Source organism: Camelus ferus, chromosome 2 (genome assembly GCF_009834535.1).
Source record: "Camelus ferus isolate YT-003-E chromosome 2, BCGSAC_Cfer_1.0, whole genome shotgun sequence".
In the NCBI taxonomy this organism is placed as follows: Eukaryota; Metazoa; Chordata; class Mammalia; order Artiodactyla; family Camelidae; genus Camelus; species Camelus ferus.
This window is the reverse complement of record NC_045697.1, coordinates 3840352-3865579: the sequence shown is the minus strand read 5'-3', so window position 1 is coordinate 3865579 and position 25228 is coordinate 3840352. Positions and strand designations below refer to the sequence as shown.

The 25228-nt window shown below is 46.0% G+C and overlaps 1 protein-coding gene across 4 annotated transcripts in view; it reads left to right on the top strand.

Moving 5' to 3' along the window:
- The window catches only part of TBC1D14 (TBC1 domain family member 14), a 97758-nt gene that overhangs the window by 32981 nt on the left and 39549 nt on the right, over window positions 1-25228 (top strand). For all 4 annotated transcript variants that reach the window (XM_032493543.1, XM_032493548.1, XM_032493535.1 and 1 more), the window contains exon 3: window positions 9744-9864. In XM_032493543.1, coding sequence (XP_032349434.1) covers window positions 9744-9864 — 121 coding nt within the window. The remainder of the gene's footprint in view (window positions 1-9743; window positions 9865-25228) is intronic.

The following is a 25228-nucleotide window of genomic DNA, read 5'->3' as shown; positions in this document are numbered from 1 at the left end:
TGTAAGGATACGTGGCAGTGGGGCGTGTCAGTTTTTGAGGGGTGGAGATCTGGAAAAAAATACCTTGGAAATGGGCTGTAGAGGAATCGTTGGAGATTTTCCCCCTCTCTGCCTCAGATGAGTATATTTATATACCCCTTCAGGAGCAAGTTTCTTAACCTCGCCGCGCCTGTTCCCTGGTAGTTTAATGGTGACTGTAATACGTTTCTTATTCACACGTTAAATGCGTGTGAAGTGCCTGGTGCAGGACCAGGTGCCTGACAGGTGTTCTGCCAAAGGCAATTAGGATTCAGGAAATGGTGGAGAAGATACCCATCGGGGCCTGGCAGTTCTCAAGGGAACTGAATCACGCTACGTGTTTCTGCTTATTTCTGATTGCTTTGGAATCAGAAATTGCTAACAGTTTGTTAATGAGACGGGAGGTAAAGAGCAAGATGCCCCAGGAAATGACTGAATTACAGACGGGAGTCTACACGTACAGCGTCTTGAACACGGAGGACTTTAGAGGTTTATTTCTTAAGACTCTGAGAAGTTTTGAGAAATCTCTGATGAACGTCATGGCTTGTGAAACCTGCTCCACCAGGTCAGGGAGGGTTGCGTCCTTCCCATCCAGCTGCCCTACACCTTCCCGGATGGCCTTGATTCCAGATGAGCAGGGAGCAGCCTTGGTTCAGCTGTGTGTGTCTGGGCGGGACTCCTCAGCCTCCCTGACTCCTAGCTTCCTCTATTTTAAATGGGCAGGAATGGTTCTCATGTAATCTTTATGAAAATTCCCTGAAAAAGCACGCATTGAGTCTTTTCCTCTTTGCCAGGAGCTACTCTAGACACTACTCTAGACTCCAGACACGCCACAGTAAATAGAAGAGACAGTATTCACTGATACAGCCTCACGTCCTGGTGACGAAGACAAATAAAATCTCAGGTTGATAGTATCCAGGAATGTATTTGAGTGCCCGCTTAGAGCTTTGATGGACGCTAGCGCAGGGACCCAGGTCCGGCATCTCGTAGCCCTTTGTCCTCAGTGAGCATTTTTAATTGCTCCTGGAATCACCTTCTTTCAGCTTCAGTAGCTTGGGAAAGCTAAGTTTGTGGGGTGGGGGTGGGGGGAGAGGAAAGTAAGAAGCTCAACCTCACAGCACTTATGAAGAAAGGGTCTTGGTCCTTTGGCTCTGTGATTGCTTGTCTGAAAACAGAGAGGGCACGTTGGATGTGAGTCCTTGCTGGAGGTTTACCTGCTAGAGTTTCATCACTTGTGAGCACGGCAGCTCCTGTGTCCCTGGTCCCAGGTTTCAAAAGCCAGAGATAAGAGTTGGGTTAATGACAACGTTAATGATACTTAACGTTCAGAAGCCCTCACTGGTACCTAATTTTGTGTGCATAGTTAGGTCCTTTTTCTTGAAGAGGATTCCCCAAATTGTATAAGCTTCACAACTCCCCAGAACAGGGACCTGACCTTGCACACAGGCGATGGGAGTGCTAAAGTAGGAATGATGACTTGTAGGGCACCGGAGGGGCCCAGCCAGAGGACCTGCCCAGCGCTGCCTTCTGGTCCTGCAGGAACACAGGCCCATTGAGGCCAGATCCTCCCAAACTTCCAGAGAAGCCAGACACCCAGGGCTTGCTGTGATTTCTCGATATTTAAATACATTGATAAATATTTCAAATTGAAAAACACTGTGTAGACAGAAACACAGGCTACTGGTGTGTCCTCTCTGCTGATGGCTCCTGCACACACCCCACTCTGATGGCTTGTGTGATATCTCAGTTCATGTCGGCCCCAGGAATAGTTCACACAATCCGCAGTCCCAGACGAGGAGCGTGAGGCCAAGATGACACTCGCCGCTGGTCAGTGGAGGGCCCCTCTTAGCCTCTGACGCTGCTCTCAGCCAGAAACAGATGAAAGGAGCTTCTCTACCACCTCCCACCTCGCGGTTTTCTTGGTGCACGTAAGTGCTCAAGCCACCAGTGCTGGGAACATTGGGGCTCAGACTTGGGGGCCTCTCACCAGGAAGGCTGCGAGTCTGCCTGAGCCCCGTTTGCCGGAACAAGGGTGGCCAAGTGTGATGGAGCAGTAAGTAAGCCCATGGCCTCTGGGTCATCTTTGCCTTTGTCTTTAATATTCCTCCCCCGATACATTCGCAGCTTCTTTGCTCTTTGTAGGAGAAGGTTGGGAGTGGGATGGGAACATGTTTGCGCTCTCCTGTTACCCACTTGCTGGCTCTGGGCTCCTCCGGAGCATGGCAGCCAGCCATTCTTCCTTTGCAGTGGGAGGCAGTCGGGCCATGTCTATTGGAGCCGACTCCACTGGTCCTCCCACTCTGGATAGGGGCCTGGGTGTGAGTCCCCGCTGGATGACCTTGGGAACTTACCTAACCTCGAGACCATTTGCCTTGGGACCTGCCTCTGTTTCTGGCTTGGCCTCTGAAGCGCAGGGTGGGAAGGTGCTTGCTCTGCTGAGCTGTTGAGTAACCCACGTGGGCTGAAATCAGGTGCCCCCCAGGTGCAGCTCTGCAGGTAGCCTTGCTCAGGGATCCTCTCAGGGTTCGCACTTGTCACAGAAGCACAATGATTGTGCTTAAGCAGCCTAATAAACATCTGTTTCCACTTCTCTCTTCCAAAACGCTTTCTGTTTGTGTGTTAGTGGTTCAGTCACGGAACATTTTCATTTTCTCTACAGCTTTTTGCTGGCTAAGACGCTTTCACCGAGCTCCCTAAACTCTAGTGTCTCTTGATAACTTGTAGAAAAACCAGACACTGTTTCAGGGTTTGATGAAGCCTTTCTGATGTGAAGGATGGGAATGGGAGTAATGCAAAAACAGTTCATTTTTTATTGTCAGGAATTCCTAATTTAGCAATGGCTTTTTAACTTTTTTCAATAAGTGATAGATACATTTTCACGGTTCAGAATCCAAAGAGCACAAAAGAGTATATGATGAAAAATCTCCTTTCTATCGTGTGCCTTTTGCCCCCCAATAATCCGTCTCAGAGGCAGTGAATGCTTCAGTGTATATCTTCTTCCAGAGACAGTTTGTACGCATACCAGCAGGTACAGATGCAGGGATTACATGGCCTGCCTTAGATTAATATGTACCTTGCCTTTTTCCTTTAAAAATAGACAGTTCATAGTCTTTCAGAAAGTGCCCCCAATCCTTTAAGGTTGCATATGAATAGATCATGAATCCTTGGGTTGTTTCAGTCTTTTTGTGACACTTCGCGTTGTTGAAGCCAGTATTTCATTTCAACATGATAACATACACATTTCAAGTGTTCAGTGGCCGCGTGTGGCCGGTGGCCCCAGTGCTGGCCAACACAGGGCCCAGCGTTTTGTCAGGAGGTGAGGGGTGTTCAGGTCCCCAGGTCTTGCTTTCCCCACTCACACTCGGCCCCCTTTTGCCTCTCTCCCCATCAGTCTTCTCTGTACCCCCTGTTGTGGGGCACACTGGATGTGCCTCTGGGAGTGAGGATCCTGGTGACTTAGAGTGTGGAGGAGGCCAAGAGAAGGGAAGCTTTGGTGACAGTCTGTACAAGGTCACACTTGACTGTTCTTTGTGAGGACTGTTTTGTCTGTTTTGTTAGTTAAATGGGTCAATGATCTATCTTGCCTCCAAAACCGATAATGCTAGTTTCTTGTGGCCTGGCATCCGCCGAGCGTGTGCGAGTCCAGCCTCTTGGGGGAGCTGCAGGCAGGACCTGACACACCGTTATTTTTCACCTTCCTTTGTCATTGGCGTCCCATATCTTCAACTCTAAGTTGTGACCTACTGAGACAAGAATAAATATTTCACCCGCCGTGGGATAAGTGCCACTGTGAGACCCTGACTCCTTTCGCTCCAGGCTCTTTTGCCTTCTTCAGGCTTTTTGGGGTGAGGCTTTTCCCTTCTATTGGGTGTGGCTTAACATTGACAGCCCCCAGAGTGTATTTCCTGAGGCCTCTGCAGCATTACTGTAAGATCCCTCACTTGGGCGTTATCAATAGGTCTCTGGTGGGGCTGGCACCGACTCGTGTCACTGTCCTTCAGCCCACGGTTCTTGAAAGCCCTGCTTTCCATTGCAGGATGCTGGCTCAGCTGAGGGCGGTTGCACTTGGGGACAGTCACTCCCAGCTCTCTAGCGCTCAGTCCCTGCGGGGAGTGTCTGTGGGCCAGGTGTGTGCGCAGGTCCCCGCACTCAGTGTGTAAGGACCAGCGCCTCGTTCAGTCCTCATGGCTCCCCTGGGAGGCAGGCACTCCTGGCTCCTCTTTCAAGGGAACTTCGAGGGCAGAGGGAACAGCATGTGAGACAGTGCCACGAGCAGGTGGAAGCCGTTGAAGGGATATTTGGGGGCAGGGCTGGTGTGACCCATCTATGCTTTCAGGACATGGCCCTGACCTCCTTGTGTCCTCTGTGCGAAGAGACGGCCTTAGCATCAGGGTAGAAGCCGTTGGAGTTTTGCAGGGGCCCAGGGCTTGTTGGATCACGGAGCTGTGTCTGAGGGACAGCTGAAGAAAGGTGGGGCCAGCACGTGCGGGTGCACCGGGCCGTCCGTGCACTGGAATGTGTGTAGGTCCTTACAGAGGCGAGGAGGAGGGGCGGGAGTGGGGCCGGACTGTGGCCGTATGGGGCGAGAGGTTTGGGGTTAACCTGAGAAGAGACTGAAGGTTTCTGAGCATGTAGGTCTGCCTTTTTTTGTTGTTCACTATAGTTGAGACCCTCAGAGAATATTCATTGAGTGACGAGGCCCGGTGGGTTGTTGAGGGAGCCTCCAGGAGGTGCTTCTGGGACAGGACTCATGGAGGCTTAGACACCAGAATTAGCCCCTCAGGAGAAGTGGCTGCCACCTGCCGTCTGTCTTCGAAAGAGTCTTGAGGTACTTCCCCTGCAGTCGTCACACACACATCCCTCCCCAGCTAAGGAAGGTGGATCTGAGTGGATTTGAGTGGGCACCATGGAAGAAAGGCTAGTCCAGAGTTAAGCCATGCCCTCCCAGTTGGGGTGTCTGGGGGTGAGGGTTCCGGGGTGGCGTGTGTGTGCCTGTGTGCAGGGCAGGATCCATCATTCAGAGTCCTGGTGGCTCTCGGGGAACCTTGATGTGGACCATTTTGGTACGACTGTCCTTGCGGCCTGTGGATTGGAGTGGGACACATCCAGACACGGCATTGATTACTTATTAGCCCTTCGTGGTTGGATTCCCCTCCAGTGCAGGTGAGAGTATCCTCCATCTCAGTGTTTTCCTCTTCCGTCAGGGACTGAATTGAGGTCAACAGCTGAGGTCCCTAACGCTGCCACTAGAGGAAGTGTCTGTTCTCCATATAACAAAGGATTCTAGCCCTCCCAGCCAAGGGCCTTTTACTGGGGATGCAGAACAAAGGGGTCCTGATGACTGCTTCTCACCCCAACTTGCAGGAGTTCTCAGGCACCGTCACTCACCCCTGCTGGCTGCCTCCCCCCAGGAGGGGTCGGGCCAGGGAAGCAGGTTGTGGTGTTCTGCTCTGCCGCCTACCCCACCCCCCAGCTCTCACCTTCCATTGCCTCTTTCCAGGGGAATTCCTACCCCTGCTCAGAGGTTACCTCGGTTTAATTCTCAGTGCTGGGACTTGATTTGTCCAGATATGTCCCTCTTGCCTTGAGCCTGCGTCGATACACATGTGTGTGCCCCACCCTTGGAGGCAGCCCACTCCCACTGGCCTTGGGGTATAGTGGGGGGTCCCATCCTGCCTCCTTGTCACCAGGCTGTTGCCTCTCTCGCAGACGCATCCAGTGGCTGCTCCATTTGCCAGCAGACACATGTTGAGTGACCTGCTGCCTGCTGGATAGAATTCTGGAATGCAGGGGTGACTCTGCCTTGCCCTTTGGGCCACCCTACCCAAGGGGAAAGGTGTGTGGAGAGGGGAGGAGACAGAGCACATCCAACAGGCACAAAATAACTCCTGAGTGTTCTAGAAACAGCTGGTCTGGGAGCCTAAGCCTGGAGGCCGGGCTGGTGGCAGCCCGTCAGGGAAGGCTTTGCAGAGTAACCCCAGAGTTTAGTGCGGACTTGTTAAGCTGGTGGTGGGACAGGTAAGTATGAAATAGTTAATACAATAGGAAGCTTGACTCACGTAGCCCCTGTGTTCTACCAGAGGTGGTGGCTGTGACCACTGCCTTCCCCAGGGCATGAGAACTCTCTTAGGCATCTGAGGGCCCAGGCTTGGGCTAACACTGTGGTCACAAAGCTCATGAAGGGACAGCCCAGGCAGTCCACAGACGTGTCTTCCCTCGGGCCCTCCTGGCCGGGGGAGGAGCGGTACCACTTTCAGAGATCTGGTCAGGAAGACAGCACAGGTCCCTGTTAAAGGGATGGGTCGGGCTGTGCTCTCATGGCATCTGGCCCCTAGTGGGGTTGGCTCCTGTGATGGGCAGAGGAGGGTCCTTGGCTCTGCTTGCCCCCTGGGCCCAGCACCCAGCTCCATGCCTGGCTCCCCGCAACCCTCCACCTGAAAGGGGAGCCAGGGGCCGGAACCTTTCTCTGGCTGGGCTCCCTGCTCCCTGTGCGGACACCAGAGCTGCCAGTGACACGGCAGCTGAAACTAGGGAGGGATTCCTTTCAGCTCAGAGCTCCTGGTGCTTGTAGTGACTTCAGCTTCTTACCCACAAAAAATAGAATATCCAGAGATACCTTTTACAAACCTTTCGGAAGTCAATGGCCTATCATGTATAGCTTAAGCTCTTAAACTAAAAATAATTATGCAACTTTGGTTTTTGATAAACTTTGTCTGCACTACATTTGTATGAAATTACGAAGCCTTAGCAGTGGACGGAGACACCAAGGTTTCTGTTCCTCTTGGTTCACCTCCTGCTGGCCCCAGCTCAGAGACAGCACCACCGTTTACGCTCAGGCGCCCAGACTTCTGAGTTTCCCCACACCTGGTGGCTTCTGTGTGGTTCTCTACTGCTACCCCTCTAACCCCTCAGCAACTCCCGACCCCCAGAGTAAGGCCAGGGTTCTTTGGGAGGTGTCCCCCTCATTCCTGGCCCCTCCCCTCCTTAGGTGCATTTGGTTTCCTCACCTTTTGTCCCTTGCACCCAGTTTGGTTCCTCAGAGGCACCTCCTCTTTAGCAAAATGTGAACCATTAGTGAACGCAAGTTCTGCGTGCCCAAGTTCTTAGAATCCTTCTGGGTGCCCGAGGTTTTAGCCCGGTTTTAATTGCATTAGTCTTTGACCACTGGCCAAATCTTGGATGCTAAACAGGTTGGGCCTGGGGACACCTCAAAATTCACTTCTTACAAATGTAAGTAGAAATTGCCTTGGGGCATGGAACCACTTCTGAAATGGATTCCGTTATAACCACAACAGACAAGCAAGGACGAATACCAAGAAACCTTTTTTGAAAGTTTTTATAATTTTATTTTGAAATAATTTCAAACTTAATGAGACACTGCAAGGAAAATGTGAGGAACTCCCATATAACCTTTACCCAGATTCACTAGCTTTTGACATTTTACTCCATTTGCTTTATTCATTCTGAGTGTGGTGTATATTCTGTATAAGTGTATAAGAATTTTTTGGAAGCATTAGAAGAATCACTTGGAGCTATGATGCCCCTTTCTCCTAAAAATATCAGTATATTTCCCAAGAACAAGAGCATTCTGTTGTTATCAAGCTCAGGAAACTTGATACTAACCCAATGCTGTTCTACACCACCGTCTATGTTCAAATTGCATCAGTTGGTCCAACAGTCTGGTCTTTATACCTTTTCCCCCCGTGGTCCGGGATGTGATACAAGATCCACCCATTGCATTTAATCACTAGGTCTCTTTAGTCTCTTTTTAATCTGGAAAATTCTTCACCTTTCTTTGTCCACTGGGGGAAAAAAAAAGCACAACCTAGAAGTTGAGAATTATGTTTTACTAGAGGACATTACTTAGGACCGTAGCCCAGGAAGGCAGCCTCTGGATAGCTCTGAGGGACTGTTCCAAAGAGATAAGGGAGGAGCCAGGATATGTAGGAGTTTTTGCTGAAAAAGAAAATCAAAATGGAAAAAAAAACCTATGTAGTTGAACATCAAAAGACTACTGCTAATCACAAAAACTCAGACATCTCAAGTTAATGGTTTTCGTTCTTCTCTATGTATGGCAAGACTCAGGAGTCTTGTTAGATTGAAATTATTCCTTTAATAGGAATCTAGGGCCAGTATCCCGGTTTCTTCCATCCTGAGTGCCCTCAGGGCGCACTGTCGGGTTGGCTGCAGTGGCTGAGAGGTGGTGGCAGCATTCCTTGTTTACCGGAATGGCAGGCAACATTTTTTTGTCCACCTGTGTCACTGACATTTTTAGAGTCAGAGTCATTGTTTCATAGGCTATCCCCCAGACTGGGTGTGTCTGTGTTTCCTCAGGGTTAGATTTGGCGATGCATTTTTGGTAACACTATGGACATGGTTTGTGGTTCCCAGCCTCAGAGCAGGCCACACGTGCTGTCCGACCTGACACTGCGGATGCCAGCTCTGATTGCTTGGCTAGGGAGGTTTCTCCACTGTAATGTCATCTGTTTTTTGCCTTTGGAATTAACGAGAAACTTGTGGGAGAGACTTTCAAACTATGCAAAAATCGTTTTCTTCATCTACCTTTCCCCCACGTGCTTTATTAATTCCTAACTCCATCAGTCTTTCTTACTAGGGTGTATTCTAAGAGTTTTCCTTCCTCCCTCTTTTGTGAATTTGTTTTTATCCACATCCATTTGGGCTCATGGATTTCTGTCTTACTTAATGGTTATAATCCCCTGTTCTGATTACTTATTTTGATGATTGCATTGTTTCAGATTTAGCCAGGGAGAGCCCTTTCCATCTGGCTGCTTGTCCCCGTATTACTTTGAGCACTTTCTCTCTAGCACACAAGACGCTTCATGCTCATCTTACACTTTTCAGTGAGCCCTAGAAACCTTTTTTTTTTTTTCCTTTCGTTGGTTTTTTTTTTTTAGCAGGGGAGGTAATTGGGTTTATTTGTTAATTTATTTTTTAAATGGAGGTACTGGGGATTGAACCCAGGACCTTGTGCATGCTAAGCACCCATTCTACCGCCGAGCTATACCCTCCTCCAAGAAACCTTTTGTGTTTAATGAATGTACCAATACAATGCATTCCAAAACATAGTTTATTTGTAGTGCCACTTGGGACTTATTACTGTTATTTGGGACGTTTCTTTACATGTTGTTGGGAGAGAAGGCCTTGTGGCTTCCTTTTTACATAGAGTTTCTGTGATACATTAATAATATAGATTTACCTTGTAGATAATTTGAACTAAGCTGGAGGTTAAGTGCTAAAGCAACCGTTATCCTTTAAGCACTGATTGTGTACCTGTAATTTTAATTTGTATAATCATCCTTGTTAAACATAGGGAAACCGAGCCTCAGAGAGGTTAATATACTGGTCAGAGTCACACAGCTAGAAAATGATTGAGACAGGGTTTCAATTCAGTTTGTTCTGACTTAAAAGCTCACTTTTTCAGATATACTTTGCTATGCTAGAAGACACTTCCTTACTCTAAATTACAGAATTTGTACATGAAATCATTGAGTAACAAAAAGCTTACTTATTGTGATTCAAGGTCTGTTCACCTGCTTTTAATTCTGTGTCTACGTGAAAACCAGAGCTGAAGAGTTAAAGTCTGTGGCTCATTACATTGTTCTCTCAAAGGGAAGTCTACTTGTTTTCGTTAGAGAGTGATTTGGCTGTCCTAGGGTTTCTGTGAATGCCCAGAAATTCCCTAACCCTTTATTTTCTTCCTATAGGAATTTGCTTGCTAGAAAACAAAATGCAAGACTTGACAAACACAATGACTTGGGATGGAAGTTATTTGGAAAAGCACCACTCCGAGAGAACGCTCAGAAAGATTCAAAGAAAATACAAAAGGTATGCAAGATACAAAAACACAGAAATATGCTGTAGAGCATATATTTATGAACTGTGCAAAAATGACCGTTACTGAGGCTTTGAAACTGGAAAACTTTATTTTAACTTGCATACTAAGTACTTAAAATTTAAATCTGTCTTCAGAATGTGGATGATTGGAACTTTTTTCATTTCTTATAACTTGTAACATGCACATAGGAAAGCTCAGTCCAGAAGAGCTGGGCTTTAGATATTTATAAATTGAATTTAATCAGTTTTTTTTTTTGGTTAAGAGTTGCAAATGTGTTTATCATCAAATTTTTATTAATTGTGTGTGACATTAAAGAATTCTCCCTCTCTGATCCCATGAGTTTCTTGGGACTTAATCCTTCCAGGGCTGCCTGGGACCAGGATGGCTAGGGCCATTGATACCCAGGCTTCCCTTTGCTGGCCGAAGCTGCCCACATGTCTCGGGGGGAGAGGACGGGGCTCAGGGCCAGGCCAGGCCTGTGTTATCTCATCACCACTGGGCTACTTTGCTCCCCGTGGAGGCAGTGATGCCAGCCGCTGGAGGCCTGTGCGCGTCTTGTCAGGGAGGGGGCTCAGCACAGACACAGCAAGGCCAGGGGGTGTCTGTGGCCTCAGCAGCCCTGACTGTTACCACCTGCACCTTCCGCTCGGCCCTGAGTCCCAGCCATCCTCACAGTCTTCTGTTTGCCTGGTGCTGTGACATTGCCCCCCAGCAGCCTCACCCTCCAAGCCTCAGACGATTGTTCAGTGAACACATGTAAGTGCCAGACCTCGTGCTTGGCCCTGGGGTTAAAGGAGTGACTTGGCACCCAGGCTCCAGAGCAGCCCTCTGGTGAGGAAATGATCCCAGCGCAGGTGTTGAAAGGGCGCTTTGGGCCTGCTGGGCAAGGCAGCCCGGAAGACTGAGTTTAAAGGTGTGACAGAGAATTAATAATAGTGGGGATCATGTAGTGAGTGATGACTGTGTACTAGTGTTAAATGAGTCAGCATTTGGGTTTCTAGTTCATTTAAAACCTACAGCAGCCTTATGAAGAGGATACTGTTATTGTCTTCATTTTACCAAAGACGCACTGAGACCCAGACTGAGCGACTTATGCAGCTCGGAAGGCCCTCCCTGCTCCACTGCCTCTCTGTTGGAAGGGATGGGCAGGTGATGGGGGGCCTGTGCAAAGGGGCTGTGTGCAGCGTGAGCCCAGAGAGCAGTGAGAGGGGGCCTGTGATGTGATGCAGTGTGCCCAGAACCTGTCTCTAACTGAAGTCTCTGGGGAGCCCCCAAAGGGTTTTGCTTGGGTAGGGAGTGATGAGGTGTACCTGGCAAAAATGTGGCTCTTGGACTAGTCCAGGTGAAAGAAAGTGGGGTCTGGCTCAGTGCTGTGGTAGTTGTGGGGTTGCAGAGTGTTGCAGCCCCTTTGAGTATTAAGCATGTTAGATACGGGGGTGCAGGGCGTGGGGCAAGGCCTTGAGTACACGCTGGGCTCTGATTCGGACAACATGGGGGATTTGCACAGATTTCATTTTTTATGTCTTTGCAGATTAAATATGTTTTGAATGTTGTTTGATGTTCCTTATAGTAGTTGTCTGCACCCAGGATCCTTGCAAAGTAAATCAGTGTTGGAATTCACTTTTATCGTTTGTTACATTTTGAATTTGAATCACTTTTTGTGTAGACTTATTAAAATAGCATACAGTTAAAATATGATGAGTTTGTATGTGGAGCTCAGCTATAAATTTCTTAGGAAACTCAGAAGCTAAGCTGTTATAAAAATTTTAAATAAATCAACACTTTTCAGAAAAGTAAACATTTTACTAAATAGATTTTCCCATGACTCTTAATGTCACTAGCATCATGTTTGAATTTCTTTGTTATCTTTGTGGTACCCTATTTTTTTTAAGGTGAACACGGATTATGTTCTTGAACTTAAAGGAGTTTTGTGAAGTGAAGTGACTAGGTCAGCTAATTATGTGGTAACACATTACTGCAAAGAACAGGACCATCTGGCTTCAACCGTCAATACTGAAGGATGTAATTGTACCTGCATGTGTCATCCAGTCCTGCCTGAGTCCTGTTTGCTCGTGTGTCTCTGGACCTCTCATCTCTCATCCTATCCTCCCCACCCAAGCTGGCAAGGCCCAAGAGGGGTCCAGAGCCAGGGACCTGCCCCTATGAGGAGGTACTGTGCACCAGGCTTGAGCTGGGGTCACAGGTGTCAGTTCACACAGCCTCCCTCCTCACTTTCGAGAGCCCATCGCTAGGGCCAGAGTGTCTGGACTTGTGATCCCAAATGGTGAAATAACTCTAGAACTAAAGCATCATTAAGATACTTAGTAAACCCCAATTCCTTTTCCTTTTCTCTTTGGAAATGTTTTTTATTACTTGAGAGAAGTAGCATCACATAGTGATTTTAAAGCATAGACTTTGGAGTCAGACTGACTGGGTTTGGGTCCCAGCTCTGCTACGTTTTGGCTCTGTGACTTTGGGCAAGTTCCTTAACCTTTCTGAACTTCATTTTCCTGCTCTTTAACATTTGGGGAATAATAACACCTACCTGCAAGGTGGTGAGGACTGAGTGAGTATACACCAGGGGTTCAGAACAGTATTGAATGTCATGAGGGTTGGAAAGGGGTTGCTGTTATTATTGTCTCCTGTGAACAAGTAATGGAACACAGTGGAGGGAATGGACCTGAGCCCTACATAGAGCCCCTCATTTGCTTGTTCCACAAATACTGTGCCATGTTGGGGCCAGGTCTTGTACTGGGCACCAGAAACGCAAAAGTGGTTTCGGGGGGCACGCCTCAAGGAGCCCATGGTTGAGCCGAGGGTCCAAGTACGCACATCAGCAGAGATCTTTGGACTTGCAGGCTTGGGTGTGATTTCCAGCTTCACCTCTTCTTGTTTAAGTGTAAGACCTTAGGCCAGTGATTTCTCAATTTCCTCATCTGCAAAATGGGCTTTCTGATTCCTACTCACTGGATTGTTATAAATTAAGAGATAATGAATATGAGTATTTTTGCCCAATGCTTAGCACAGTGTGTGGCCCAGAGTGAGTACTCAGGGCGTGGCTGTCATGACTGTTTATTGATCAATAGACCCGGTAAGTGGATGAGGCGCTGTATGTGGTTTGCCCAGGGCGCTCGAGGGCACATCTGACTTCACTCTAGTGGGGCCACATTCTCTCAGTTTGGGCCTTCTTTTTTGGCTGCCATTTTTAAGTAAATGTTGAAATGTTACTTACAGTTATCTTTTCAAATTTCATAAGAATTTTGAAATGTAAGTAATTTTCTGTCAGCTTACATTGTGCTTTCAGTGAGATTTTCTTTCTAGGAGAAACAAAAATGACCAAGAATAACTATCGGAATCATCGGTAGTTCTCAGATTGTGGGCCCCAGGCTAACATCCTCACCTGGGCGCTTGTTAGACACACACGCTCTCAGGCCCCTCCCCCAGACACGCTGAAACAAACCCTGGCACTGATGCACAAGTTGTATCATAACAGATGCTCCAGGCGATTCTAACGCACACTCAGATTTAACAACCACCGCCACACAGGAAGGAATGTTGGCTATTGGGAGGGAAATAGCCATTTACGCCTGTAGAAAATTAAATAAAGGGCCCACAGTACACCACATATACATTTTGGCAGTTGCTGGTGAACTGGAGGAGCTCTTGAGAATAAGGATGGGGAGCATGGATTTGAAGACAGGCGCCTTCAGGTCTCCTGTCCTCAGGCTTGTATGACCAGGGCTCTGGCCAGATGGGCGCTGATGATGATGCTGTCTCAGAAGTACAGTCCTTTGCCTTGTGAATGAAGAGGAACCATGGTCCTCCCCTGGGTTCTGCAAATTTGGGCCGCTGAGTGGAGGCATCCCAGGATTGTAATGAAGGGCAAGACTTATTTGGCCCCTGCCTTCATTGCAACTTCCCCGGAAAAGACAGATTTGAACCAGTAACGCTATAGATAACTGTAGCTGTCGTGCATGTTGCAGTGGAAAAGTAGGGTACATACAGCCACCCTGAGACATTTTTGTGCCACTGAGCACATTTCTCTGAAGCTGGTTTTTCAGGTGACTGCCAGTTGCCAGGTTCAATGGTTATTTCCCAGCCCTTGTCCACTTCTCCTCTGCTCCTTGGGAGCCTTTCTTACCTTGGCCTCCAGGTCACTACGCGCTTCCTCCTTTTCAGTTTCCGTTACTGGGTGCCCTTAGCTTCCCAGCCCTGTGAACACCAGCATGCCTCCTGGGAAATTCTCTGTCTGTAGTTGCCCTCTGGGGAGTCTCTGCTGGACTCTGGCTTTAAATGACAACCAGCCAGGCCTCAGCCCTGAACTCCAGATGCAGGCATCCAGCCTACGGGACAGCTCCACCTGGACGTCTGACAGGCGTTTCCTGTTTAACAAGCACTGAGCTAAACTGATTTGCTTTTTCACACTCTGTGAGACCCTTTCCCTATGCAGCTATCCCCATTTTGGTAAATCACAGCCATAGTCGTCTTTTTTTAGGTCTAAAACTTTAGCATCGTCCTTCACTTCTCTTTTCTCACACCCCTCTTCCAGTCTGACAGGTGTTTTGTTTTTGTTTAAGCTCTGTAGATGAATCTGACCTATGGTCAGTTTTGAGAAGCACTGACTTGCTAGGAAATTTTGAACCTCTGCTCTAGTGAAGTCATGTGGATAAAATCTTATTAAAGAAGTCTTAATGGGATGGCCTGGCAGGAGGTGGTTATGGCTTAATGGTCCCCCAGTTGCTCGAGTTATTGGGAAATGGGGAATGGATTCCTGTAGATAAATTAGTAATACTTACTTCTTGTTTATATTAATGTGTGGAAGGTGTATAAGATATTAGCAAATAAAGAAAAAGAAAACACTTGGAGTCTTAATGCCCCCAAGTAACTGTTGTCTGCATTTTGGTATTTTTCCTTTTGGTAATTTTTGCACTTAAAAAAATTTTTTTTAAAGAAAAGACTGTTTGAAAAGTCTCTGTCGTCTGAGCAGATGTCAGAGGGGGTCAGGGCTGCAGACATTTGGGGATGCTTTAGAACAGAGTTTGTGATTTTTTTAGACATAACACTATGTACATAGATGTGAGGGATTGGCACTATTGTCAGGAAAGAGAAGGAGAAAGTTTAAGTCCTGTTTGGGCTCTGAGGCAGCTGCTGGTTGTGGCAAGGATAGTTGCAGGAAAGGACAGGCTTGCAGGTTTCATTGTCCTGGATTGAAAACACATTGTCCTGGGAGCAAAGATAGTACATGTGTTTGGGTTTGTATAACCTGGAATGTCTTGAATGGCCTTCTGGAATTTCAGCTCAGCAATGAGATGTTAAAGGAGAGAATCCCAGAAGAAGGCAAATCCAGGACAACTTACAGTGATACTCATTCTCACTTCTGGGTTCTCGGAAAATCATAAATCATCATAAATAGCGGGAAGGATGAGCCTGGGTGGTCAGTACAGGTGACTGGCCTATAGGTGAATTCTAAAACAATTCCATTTCATTTAAAAATGATAAATTCCTTCATTTTTATCACCCCATATGCCTTTGGAAAATGGGTTTGAACCAGCTTACAAAAAGATCAGGTCCCAGTTGTGAGTAAGAAGGACTAAGCACGCTCAAACCTGTCTCTCCTAATGAATGCAGTGATAAAACTTGAACTTAGTACACGAAGCAGCAATTTGAGATTCTGAAAAGGAAATAGTAGCACGTGGATTGGGGAAGAAGACCAGAATTGGAAATCCTGCTTGCAACTGTCAGTCTCCCCCCTTTTCCCCTACTACACTGTGTTCTTGAATGGCAGGAACTGTGTTACAGTGTTCTTTGAATCCCCGGCAGAAAAAAAAAATCCTGCTGAATTGATTGAGTTTACCATTGTTTTCCTCCTCTAATATCCCCCGGCTTGATGCAGGGCAGTAGAAATAATGGCTGAATATGCCCCAAATCTGACATAAATCTACAGATTTGGTGGGCGAGGGGGCCCAGTGAACTCCAAACAGAATAAAGCCAAAAAAGTCAGTGCCCAGACACACTGTAACCAAATTGCTGAAAGTAAAGACAAAGAAGAAAATCCTAGAAGCAGCCAGAGAAAATGCATTACTTACTGGGGAGTGGCCATTTGGGTGACCGTGATTTCCTCATCAGAAACCGTGGAAGCCAGCAGGAAGTAAAGAGCGTTTTTTAAGTGCTGAAAGAAAAGACCGATCAACCCCAAATTCCATATCCAGCAAAAATACTCTTTAGGAGTGAATGTGAAATAAAGGTCTTTTCAGATGAAGGAAGACTAAGAGAATTTGTTGCCAGCAGATGTAAAAAAAAAAAAAAAAATCACTAAAGGAAGTTTTCGAGACAGTAGGGACATTATTCTAGAAGGAAACTTGACACGTCAGGAAGGAAGAGGAACAGAAGTGGTCAGTGTCCAGATGAGCACAGCAGACCCTTGTTCTCTTATGAGGCTGTGAAATACGTTTGGTTGAAAGCAGGAAGTAAAATGTTGTGTGGGGTTTTCAGTGTACCTAGATGTAATGTATATAATAAATAAGATAAAGGAGTAGAGGATGTGATGGCAAAGCTCTGCATTCCACTTGAAGTGCTAAAAAACTGATTCTAATTAGATTGTGAAAAATATATATTGTAAATCTCACATCAACCACTGAACTACACAAAGAGTAAAAAACATGATACACTAAAATGGAATTCTAAAAAAAGTTCAGAAAACTGAAATCAAGGCAGCAAAGAGGAAATAGAGGAAGGAAAAACAGAGAACAAGATGGTAGGCCTAAATTGAAACATACTAATAATTTACCTTAACGTAAATGGTCTGAAACACCAGTTGTGTGTCTGAATGCCCAATTCGGACAGATTGTCAGGATAGGTTAAAAAATAATGACCCAACTATATGCTATCTGAAAGAAATTCACTTCAAATATAAAATATATAGTTAAAATTAAAGGGTAGAAAAAGATACACTACCATGAGAACACTAATCAAAATGAAGATGGAGGAGATATATTAGTATCAGAAAAAGTAGACTGCAGAGCAAAGAAAATTACCAGGGATAAGGTGGGATGTTACCTAATGAAGACATAGTGATACTTACTGTGTGTGTACCTAGCAACAGAGCTGCAGAATCCACGGTGCAAAACCCGACAGATCTGAAACAAGTGGACAAGCCCACTGTTACAGCTGGAGTGTCAGCCCTGCCCTTTAGACAGTAATTGATATGAGTATTGACAGAATGAGCCCGGGCGTAGAACTGACCATCAACGAGTCAGGCTAATGGACTTTTAGACAACACTCTCCCTTTCAGCAAGAGCACAGCACACATTCTTTTCAAGCACGCATGGATGTTCCCCAAGATAGACCATAACCTGCATTAGAGAAGAAAATAAATCAGAAAAGATTAAAATTACACCAAATATATTCTCTAACCACAATGGAATTACACTAGAAAGCAGTGACAGAAAGACAAGAAGAATGTCTCCCCAAATTTGGAAATTAAACAAGTTACCCACTTCTAAATAAATCTTGGGACAATTAGGAAGTCACAAGGAAAATGAGAAAATATTTTGAACTGAACAAGAACACAATATCAAAATTTGTGGGATGCAGTACTTAGAGGGAAATTCATAGCATTAAGCCAGTCACATTAGAAAAGAAAGAAGTTCTCAAATCTAATTTTCTGCCTTAGGAAACTGAAAAAGAAGCAGGTAAACCCAAAGCAAGAAAAAGGAAGGAAATAATACACATAAGAACAGAATTGAATTCACTGAATTGAAAGCAGAAAAATTAAGTCAGTAAAACCAAAAGCTGAAATGATAACAGAATCAATCAGACTCGAACAAAACTGACAAAAAGACCCAGATTACCAACAAGAGGAATGAAAAGGAGATACCACTACAGACCCTGCAGAAATGGAAAGGATCATAAGTGAATGTCATGAATAACTCCATGTACGGAAATTTGATAACTTAGTAAAGATGGTCCATTTCCTTGAAAAATCACAAAGCACCAAAACCCATCCAGGACGCAGTAGATAACCCACATTGTCCTGTACTTCCTAATGAAATGGAAATTGTATGTAAAAACCTTCCAGATAATCAGTCTCCAGGCCCAGAGAGGGTTTCATTGATGAATTCTACCAAATATTTAAAGAAAAATAACACCAACTTTAGGAAAGGGGGGATACTTTCTGGCTCATTTATTACCGTTTTATTACTAGTATTACCTTGATACCAAAACCAGACAAGTACAGGACAAAGAAGCAAATTGGAGACCAGTATCCCTTGTGAAGAGACATGAAATCCTCAACACAATATTAGCAACTTGAGTTCAGCAACACGTTTGAAAAACAAAAAAGAAAACCAAAAAATCCCCGCATGACTCCATGGCACTTATCCCAAGAATGCAAAGCTGGTTTAGTATTTGAAAAATCAGTCAGTGTAATCCACAATATTAACAATCTTGGGCACATCTCAGGGGTCTTATCTGACTGTAGGACTCCAGTCCCAGAAGTTACCTGCCATGTGATTTTCATTTACATGACATATTTGAAAAGATAAAGCTGCGGTGCCAGGAGTGGTGCACCAGGGAAGAGTGTGAATGAGATTGGGGGTGGGGCGACAGCACTGTTCTCTGTCTTGATTGTGATTGTGGCGGCTTCAAGACAACTAATGAATGACTCAGTCAGTTAGGGTACTTTGGATCCAGCATTTCCACTTCTAGGAATTTATCTACAGATGAATTAGTGTGTAGGTAAAATGATGGCTGTATAAGGGTATTGATTGAGAAAGATTGGGAGATTACAAAGAAGATTGGTTACAGAGATTGGAGACCATCTAAATGCCTGGCAGTAAAGAATTGGTTAAATCCCTGAATACAATGCAGACCTTAAAAAAGCAAGTTGAATAACCATTTGTGTATCAGTGTGCTCTGCGTGCATAAAGATACATGCACATGCTTGTAAACGCAGTTACTATATCAGGAAGGCAATTTACGAAGCTAGTAATCATAGAATTGCTTCTGAGAGGGGGACCTACTTGGGGGTGAACTTGGGGCAAGGGGGACCTACTTTGACTGTAACACTCTTCTGTACGTTTTGAATTTTGTGTTCGTGTCTACTCTTAAAATTTTTTTCTTAAAGTGTGCAGAATGATGTTGAGGAATTTGGGCAAAGGACAAGATAAAGCCAGAGCCTAATGGATACCCCAGAATACAACTCACAGATTCCCATGTGACTCCTAGAGGCACACTACATGCAGATTTGACGCTGAGCTTCCTAGTGGCTGGCGCAAAGAGGGGAACATTACACAGCTGGTAGCGATCCAGAGGAGAAAGCTGAGCCTGTTCTGGGAGCTTTGGCTTGTCAAGGTGGTAGGTGATGGCCTGTTTGTACAGGATCAGGACCTTTGGGTTGAGGATGAGTCTGTTAGGAGATTATCTCACAAATGTCTAATCTCTATTAATTTTGGAGTTTAGAGAGGCAGGAGGTTGATTACATATTAAATTTCTACATGATGCCTTTCTGGAAGAGAGGGGAAAGGGAAATGGCAGTGTGGTCATTAAATTCGAACTTTGTTTTCATTCTATGGATAGATTGTCTCCTACCGTTGTCGTGGTAACAGTTAAGTTATTCTGAGAAGTTTAACTCTCTTACCTCAGATGCCTCAATGTAAGCTGAAATTCTAGTGCATAGTGCTTAAGGTTTGCTTATTTTTCCTAATGTGGAAGTGATACATTTCCCCATTAGTCTGAGAGGGCTGCATTCAGAGCCCACTTTGAGCCTTACCCATGTGACTCCCAGGAAGAGAGAGGAGTTGGAGACAGGAAACGCACAGATCTTTACTGGGACTCCAACGACACTTGGGGCCAGAGGGGTCTCGGGTTTGGGAAGGCAGGGGGCCAGGGAAGGACTTTGGGGTCAAAGAGCCCCTTGTCTGGTACTTGGTCCTGTCGCTCACAGTCAGTTGTGTGGCCTTGGGCTGGCAACTCTGCCCCTCTGAGCTGTGGTCTCCTCCTCTGATGATGCCCATCTCAGGAGGGCTCCGCGGGGTCGAGCGCAGGTGTCCGGGGGCAGTGGTTGGTGGCCCCTGGGAGCTCAGTGAAGGTCAGCGGTTTCTCTCGCTCTAGTCTCCCCTCATGTCTACACCTTTTCTCTCATGAGTGGACAGAATTTTAAAAAACAAAACAGAAACTTTGCTGCAAGCATGTTCAGTTTGTTTTGGAAATTGCAGTTGGCAAAATCAGTCTTGGACTCCATCTGAAATGGTTTAAAAATTGTTTTCTCCATTATAAAAATAGTTCATGAAAAAATACCTGTAAAACACCCAAATGATAGAGGTAGGCAGAGGCAAACAGGGACGCTCTTCACCCGAGACTCCACAGCCCCTCCCCGGTTGGAGTCTGACAGGCCTTTCTCTGAGCCAGGTTACGTTTGAACATGTGTCACTCGTGGCCGTACATTTGTGACAGAATGTGCAGCTCCCCTCTGCAGTCGGGTGGCCTGTTGTGCAATCTGAACCAGAAAGGTGCGTTTCACGGACGTAGCTGAATCGAGGCAGCGTCCTCGGGGGACCGGGGAGGTGGCCTCTGCCCTTCCCCGCACAACTTAACGTGTTGGTATGAAAACACGGACAGCCAGAGAAAACCTCTTTCACACTGATCTAATTCCCAGTGAAAGACTGAGATTTTAAAGTATTTTTTAATCTCTAAGCACTGTGGGCGCGGCAGGGGAGACACTTCTTGGGCCTTGCAGGGGTCGCCGGGCACCGGCTGGCCGGCTTGTCCGGGGCTGTGGTGCGCGGTGCAGGGCTCGGCCCGCACTCCCGGGGAGGCAAGCCCAGCAAGCGCCCCCGCGGGACTTGGGGGAGCCTCAGACTGGAGGGGAGCAAGGCTATTCACCTTACTTTCCTTTGTTTCCTCTAAACCTTCCTTTTAGTTACTTGTCTAAGGTGAACTCAGAATGTTACTTACCATCTTGGTGGCGTGTGTCATCACTTCAGGTGGAGTGTTCCCTTTGGCGCCGGAAGCTCCACGGTACCCCTGAATTAATGGGCAGGTGCTACATTTGTTCCTTGGTCTTATGCCTGGGTCTGATAGCTAATGTGGCCTTAGGGCCAGAAAGGGGGCACTGTTTTGGGAAACTGAAATCTTGGTTCAGAGGCAGCACATCAGGGGAGTTGACAGGAAGAGGCTCTGGAGCCAGGCTGCCTGGGTTTAAATCCTGCCCTGCCACTGACCAGCTCTCACCTGACTGGGGAGGTTACCCCGAGCATTAGTTGCTGTATCTGGGAAGAGACGGAGGTGGGGGAGCTGATGCTGATGGTGCCGGTATTCGTTTCCAGTTGCTCCTATAATAAGTTACCACAAAACTCGGTGGCGTAAAATGACTTACTCTCCTATAGTTTGGAGGTCAGGAGCCTGAAATGAGGCTTCCAGGCTAAAACCAAAGTGTTGGTGGGGCTGGTCTTTCTAGAGGCTCCGGGAGAGGATCTGTTCTTTCTCTTCCAGCTTCTAGAAGCTGCTGGCATTCCTTGCCTTGTGTTTGCATAACTCCAGCTTGTTTCCATTGACACATTTATCTCCAGGGCCTAGAAGAGTACCTGGCTTCAGTGGATTGTTAAAACATATTTGTTAAATGGATGAATGAATGTCAAAATTTCAAAACATACCACTTTGTAGACTTTATACTTATCTCTATGACAACATAGGCATTTCCCCATAACATTAAATATTCTTGCATGATCTCATTTTTACTCACTAAGTCATGGCCTTTCTGTAACTGTATCATGATTTCCTTAACCAGTCTCCTAGACTGGGCCCTGAAGTCCTGACTTCAGTAACCTTTTGTTCCTGTGAAATCTGTGGTCTGTAGCAAGGCTGGGTTCAGCCTGTCTGTTAGGACGCTGCATCAAATCACGCCGTCTTTCCTCCTTGACCTCAAAGTGTAGAGACAACAATGTTGTAGATTAGTCAAATAAGCAGATAAACCCAGCGTGCTGCCGGAGGTACAGGAGGCCTGGGGGTGAGCTCTGGTTAACTCAGAAACTTCAGGAGGAAGAATGCTTTACAGGTGGACGAAGATGGAGGTAAAGTCTAATGCCAGCTCAAAGTAGAGAAAAGGCTCTGTTAACCTATCTTTTTGCTTTAAGTTTCAAAATGTAGTAAAAGTCAACCTGCCATTGCATGGTATAATATATAGTTAAAACTTGGTAAGTGGTACTCAATTCTAAAATATGTGCTAGAACTACTGTTAAAGTAACTTGCAGGTTACAACCTGCCAGAAGAGATAAGCAGTGTGTTTTGGTGATATCTTAACACGTCTCTCTCGTATTCAAGTTCAGTGAGCATGTGGGCCAGCCGCTAAGGCATGTGCGGCAGTAGTCGTTGGTGGGGGGCATCAAGCGGCTGAGAACCCCACCTCTCTGTGAGACCGGAGCTAACTCCCTTGCAGCTGTAGAAGTTATTTTCAGAAACTCACCAGTAACCCCTTGGGCCGGTCAGCTTTTGGAAACCTCAGATTTCTCAGTCATAGGACCGAGCACTCCAGTAGTGTAGTAGTTGTCTGTCTGCTGATCTGGGAGAGACTCGAGGGCAAGGACCTTATTCATCTTTATTCCTGGGGCCAAGCACCTAAGTGCTCATTTGGACGGTTGAAAGCAGGATGGACCAGTGATGGATTCCACAAATGCTGAGTGTCCCCTCTGTGCTGTGTACTTTGTTCGCCTTCAGTGGTGAAAAGTCTGTAGCAAGTCCCCACACTTAGAGGTTCTGCAGTCTCTTGAGGGAAATGAGTGTTAATCAGAGGGTCACGTAATTACAAGCTGTGAGTAAGTGCTGCGAGGAAACAGAACCTGACGCTGGGAGAGAGACCGACAGGGTCTCGCTGTAGTCTGCGTGGCAGGGCAGGGAGCGTTTCTGTGGGGATGAGATCTGAAGGATTCATTGCCAGCCTTCTTACTGGTTTATTCCCCTAGTGAAGAAGAATGTCAGACCTACAGAAAGGTTCAAAGAGTAATTTAATGATGAACAGCTGTACGTGCTCCTCTCAGACTGAACAGTTGTTGACATGTTGCCACATTCTTTCTTATTGTGCCTCTTTCTAGTTTTAAAAAATGGAATCATGTGACACTAAGCTGCAGATATCATGACATCTTACCCATAAATACACCAGCATACAGCTCTCTACACAACCATGAATGTGCTATCACACTTCAGAAAATTATCAGTAGTTGCGTAATAGCATCTGACCATGACGGTGTACAGACCAGGTTCATGCCGAGATCATGTCCTACTTTCCCTCACTGCACCACACTGCTCTTCATGAACCGGCATCCAGTCAGGATTGTGCGTTGCCCTCAGTTACTTGTCCCTTTGTTCTCTTAATAGAAGTTATTCTACCATTCTTTCATGACATTTACCTTTTCTTAGGACCGTAAAAGATTCACTTAACACATTGAGCAGCTGTGTTAAGTGAGTCAGTTAAATGAACCACTAAGATGGCAAAATTGATTCCAAAGGCATTTGAAGAACTAGGTATTTATGGGCATAAAATAAAAAAAAATTAAAATAAGGTTGCTAGGTCAGATGTAAACAAACAAGCAAACTCGTAGGGATAAGAAAACATAATCTTTGTAGTTATCTTTTCCATTGGACATAAACCCACAAGGTAATATGTCACATAACAGTTTCTGGGCTCTAATCGAGTGGTAATAGCACAGCACATTCTCCTAGAGAATTACATACACCCGAGGCAGGCATGCTAACAATGCCCAGGGATAAATTGAAAAGACACCCCTCCCCTGTGCTTTTGTCTTATTTCCACATTTTGAACAATATTTCTTAACAAGGCTTTCCCTAATACAGCCAGAATCATCCTCTCCCCTTTAATCCTATTATTTTTTTAAAATTTGCCTTATACCATAAAGTTCACTCATTGTATATGTTCATGATTTTTAATAAACTTGTACAGTTATGCAACTATCTTTGCAATCCAGTTTTAGAATATTTTCATCACTTGAAAAAGTTCCCTCATGCCTGTTTGCAGTGGCTCTCCGCTCCCGCCTCCAGCTCCAGGCAAACATTAATTTGCTTTCTCTCTAGAGATTTGCTTTGTAAAGAAATTTCATATAAATGGAATCTGCATATTATCTTTTGTCTGGCATCTTTCGTTCAGCAGTGTTCCTGAGGCTCACCCATGTGGTGTCCATGTGGCAGCGAGTATCAGTGCCCCTTTTCATCGCTCTGTAGATGCTGTTTATCCAGCCCTCATTCAATGGGTTTTTGGATTGTTTTTGGTGTGGGCTATTATGAATAATGCTGCTGTGAACATTTGCACGCAAGTCTTTTTGTGGACGTATTTTTTTCATTTCTCTTGGGTAGGTTCCTAGGAGTGTGGTAGATGTATATAAACTATGCAAGAAACTGTCAGATTCTTTTCCAAAATGGGTGCAACTACCAGTGACTTACGAAAATTCCAGATTCTCCACATACTCAACAGTCACTTGTTATTGCTTTCTTGATTATAGCTTGTTGGACATTGTAGGCTTCTGAGTGAAGAAGTTTCTGATGGCAACCTTGTAATGCTGTTATCTAGAAAATCAGCTGGGGAAAGCCTGGTACTCATCCTCTGGGGACTGATGAATTTCCATCACAGGAGAATCCCGTGTTGTCTCAGACCATTTGTTCAGCCCTTGGACATTGGACCCATGGCTGGCCTGAAATAAATTTGACCTTATACAGATTTTAAAGATTTAAAACATTGAGATATGATGTACAAACTGTGGCGTGCTCTCATCTGAAGTAAACTATCCAATTAGCTTTGATGGATGCTTATCAAGACAATATTTTATCGCCCCCTGTAGAGTTTCTAATGCCCCTTCCCAGTCAGTCTCCTAGAAGCAGTCACTAGTCAGATTCCTCCCATTGTGTGTTTTCTGCGTGCACCCTGGCGTTTTGATTGGACTGATCTTACTGTGGAAAACACGTGAACCGTAGTAGAGTATAAGGAAGAGTAAGATTGCTCATAATCACCCCACTCCCCAGAGGTTACCAGTGTCAACATTTTCTTGTAATTCCTTCTGGTTAATATGCATGCTCTTTAAAAAAAAATTTCACAAAGCAGAGCTTTGGCGTACGGTGCTCGGTGTTTCGCTGCTCGTTTTTGGAGCGTACGTTTTCAGGTATGAAACGTGTGTGCTGAGAACGCAGCACATCATGCTGAGTGTGCGCATTTAGGCCGGCCCGGTTCGGAGCGGGGCTGGGCATCGCATCTCTAGACTCCGCGCCTGCAGGGGCTCGTCCAGTGTCCTGAGGGCGCCGGGCGCTGGAGGGACGCCCCCTACCCGGGGCCGTGGGGAGCCCGGGTTCGCGCGC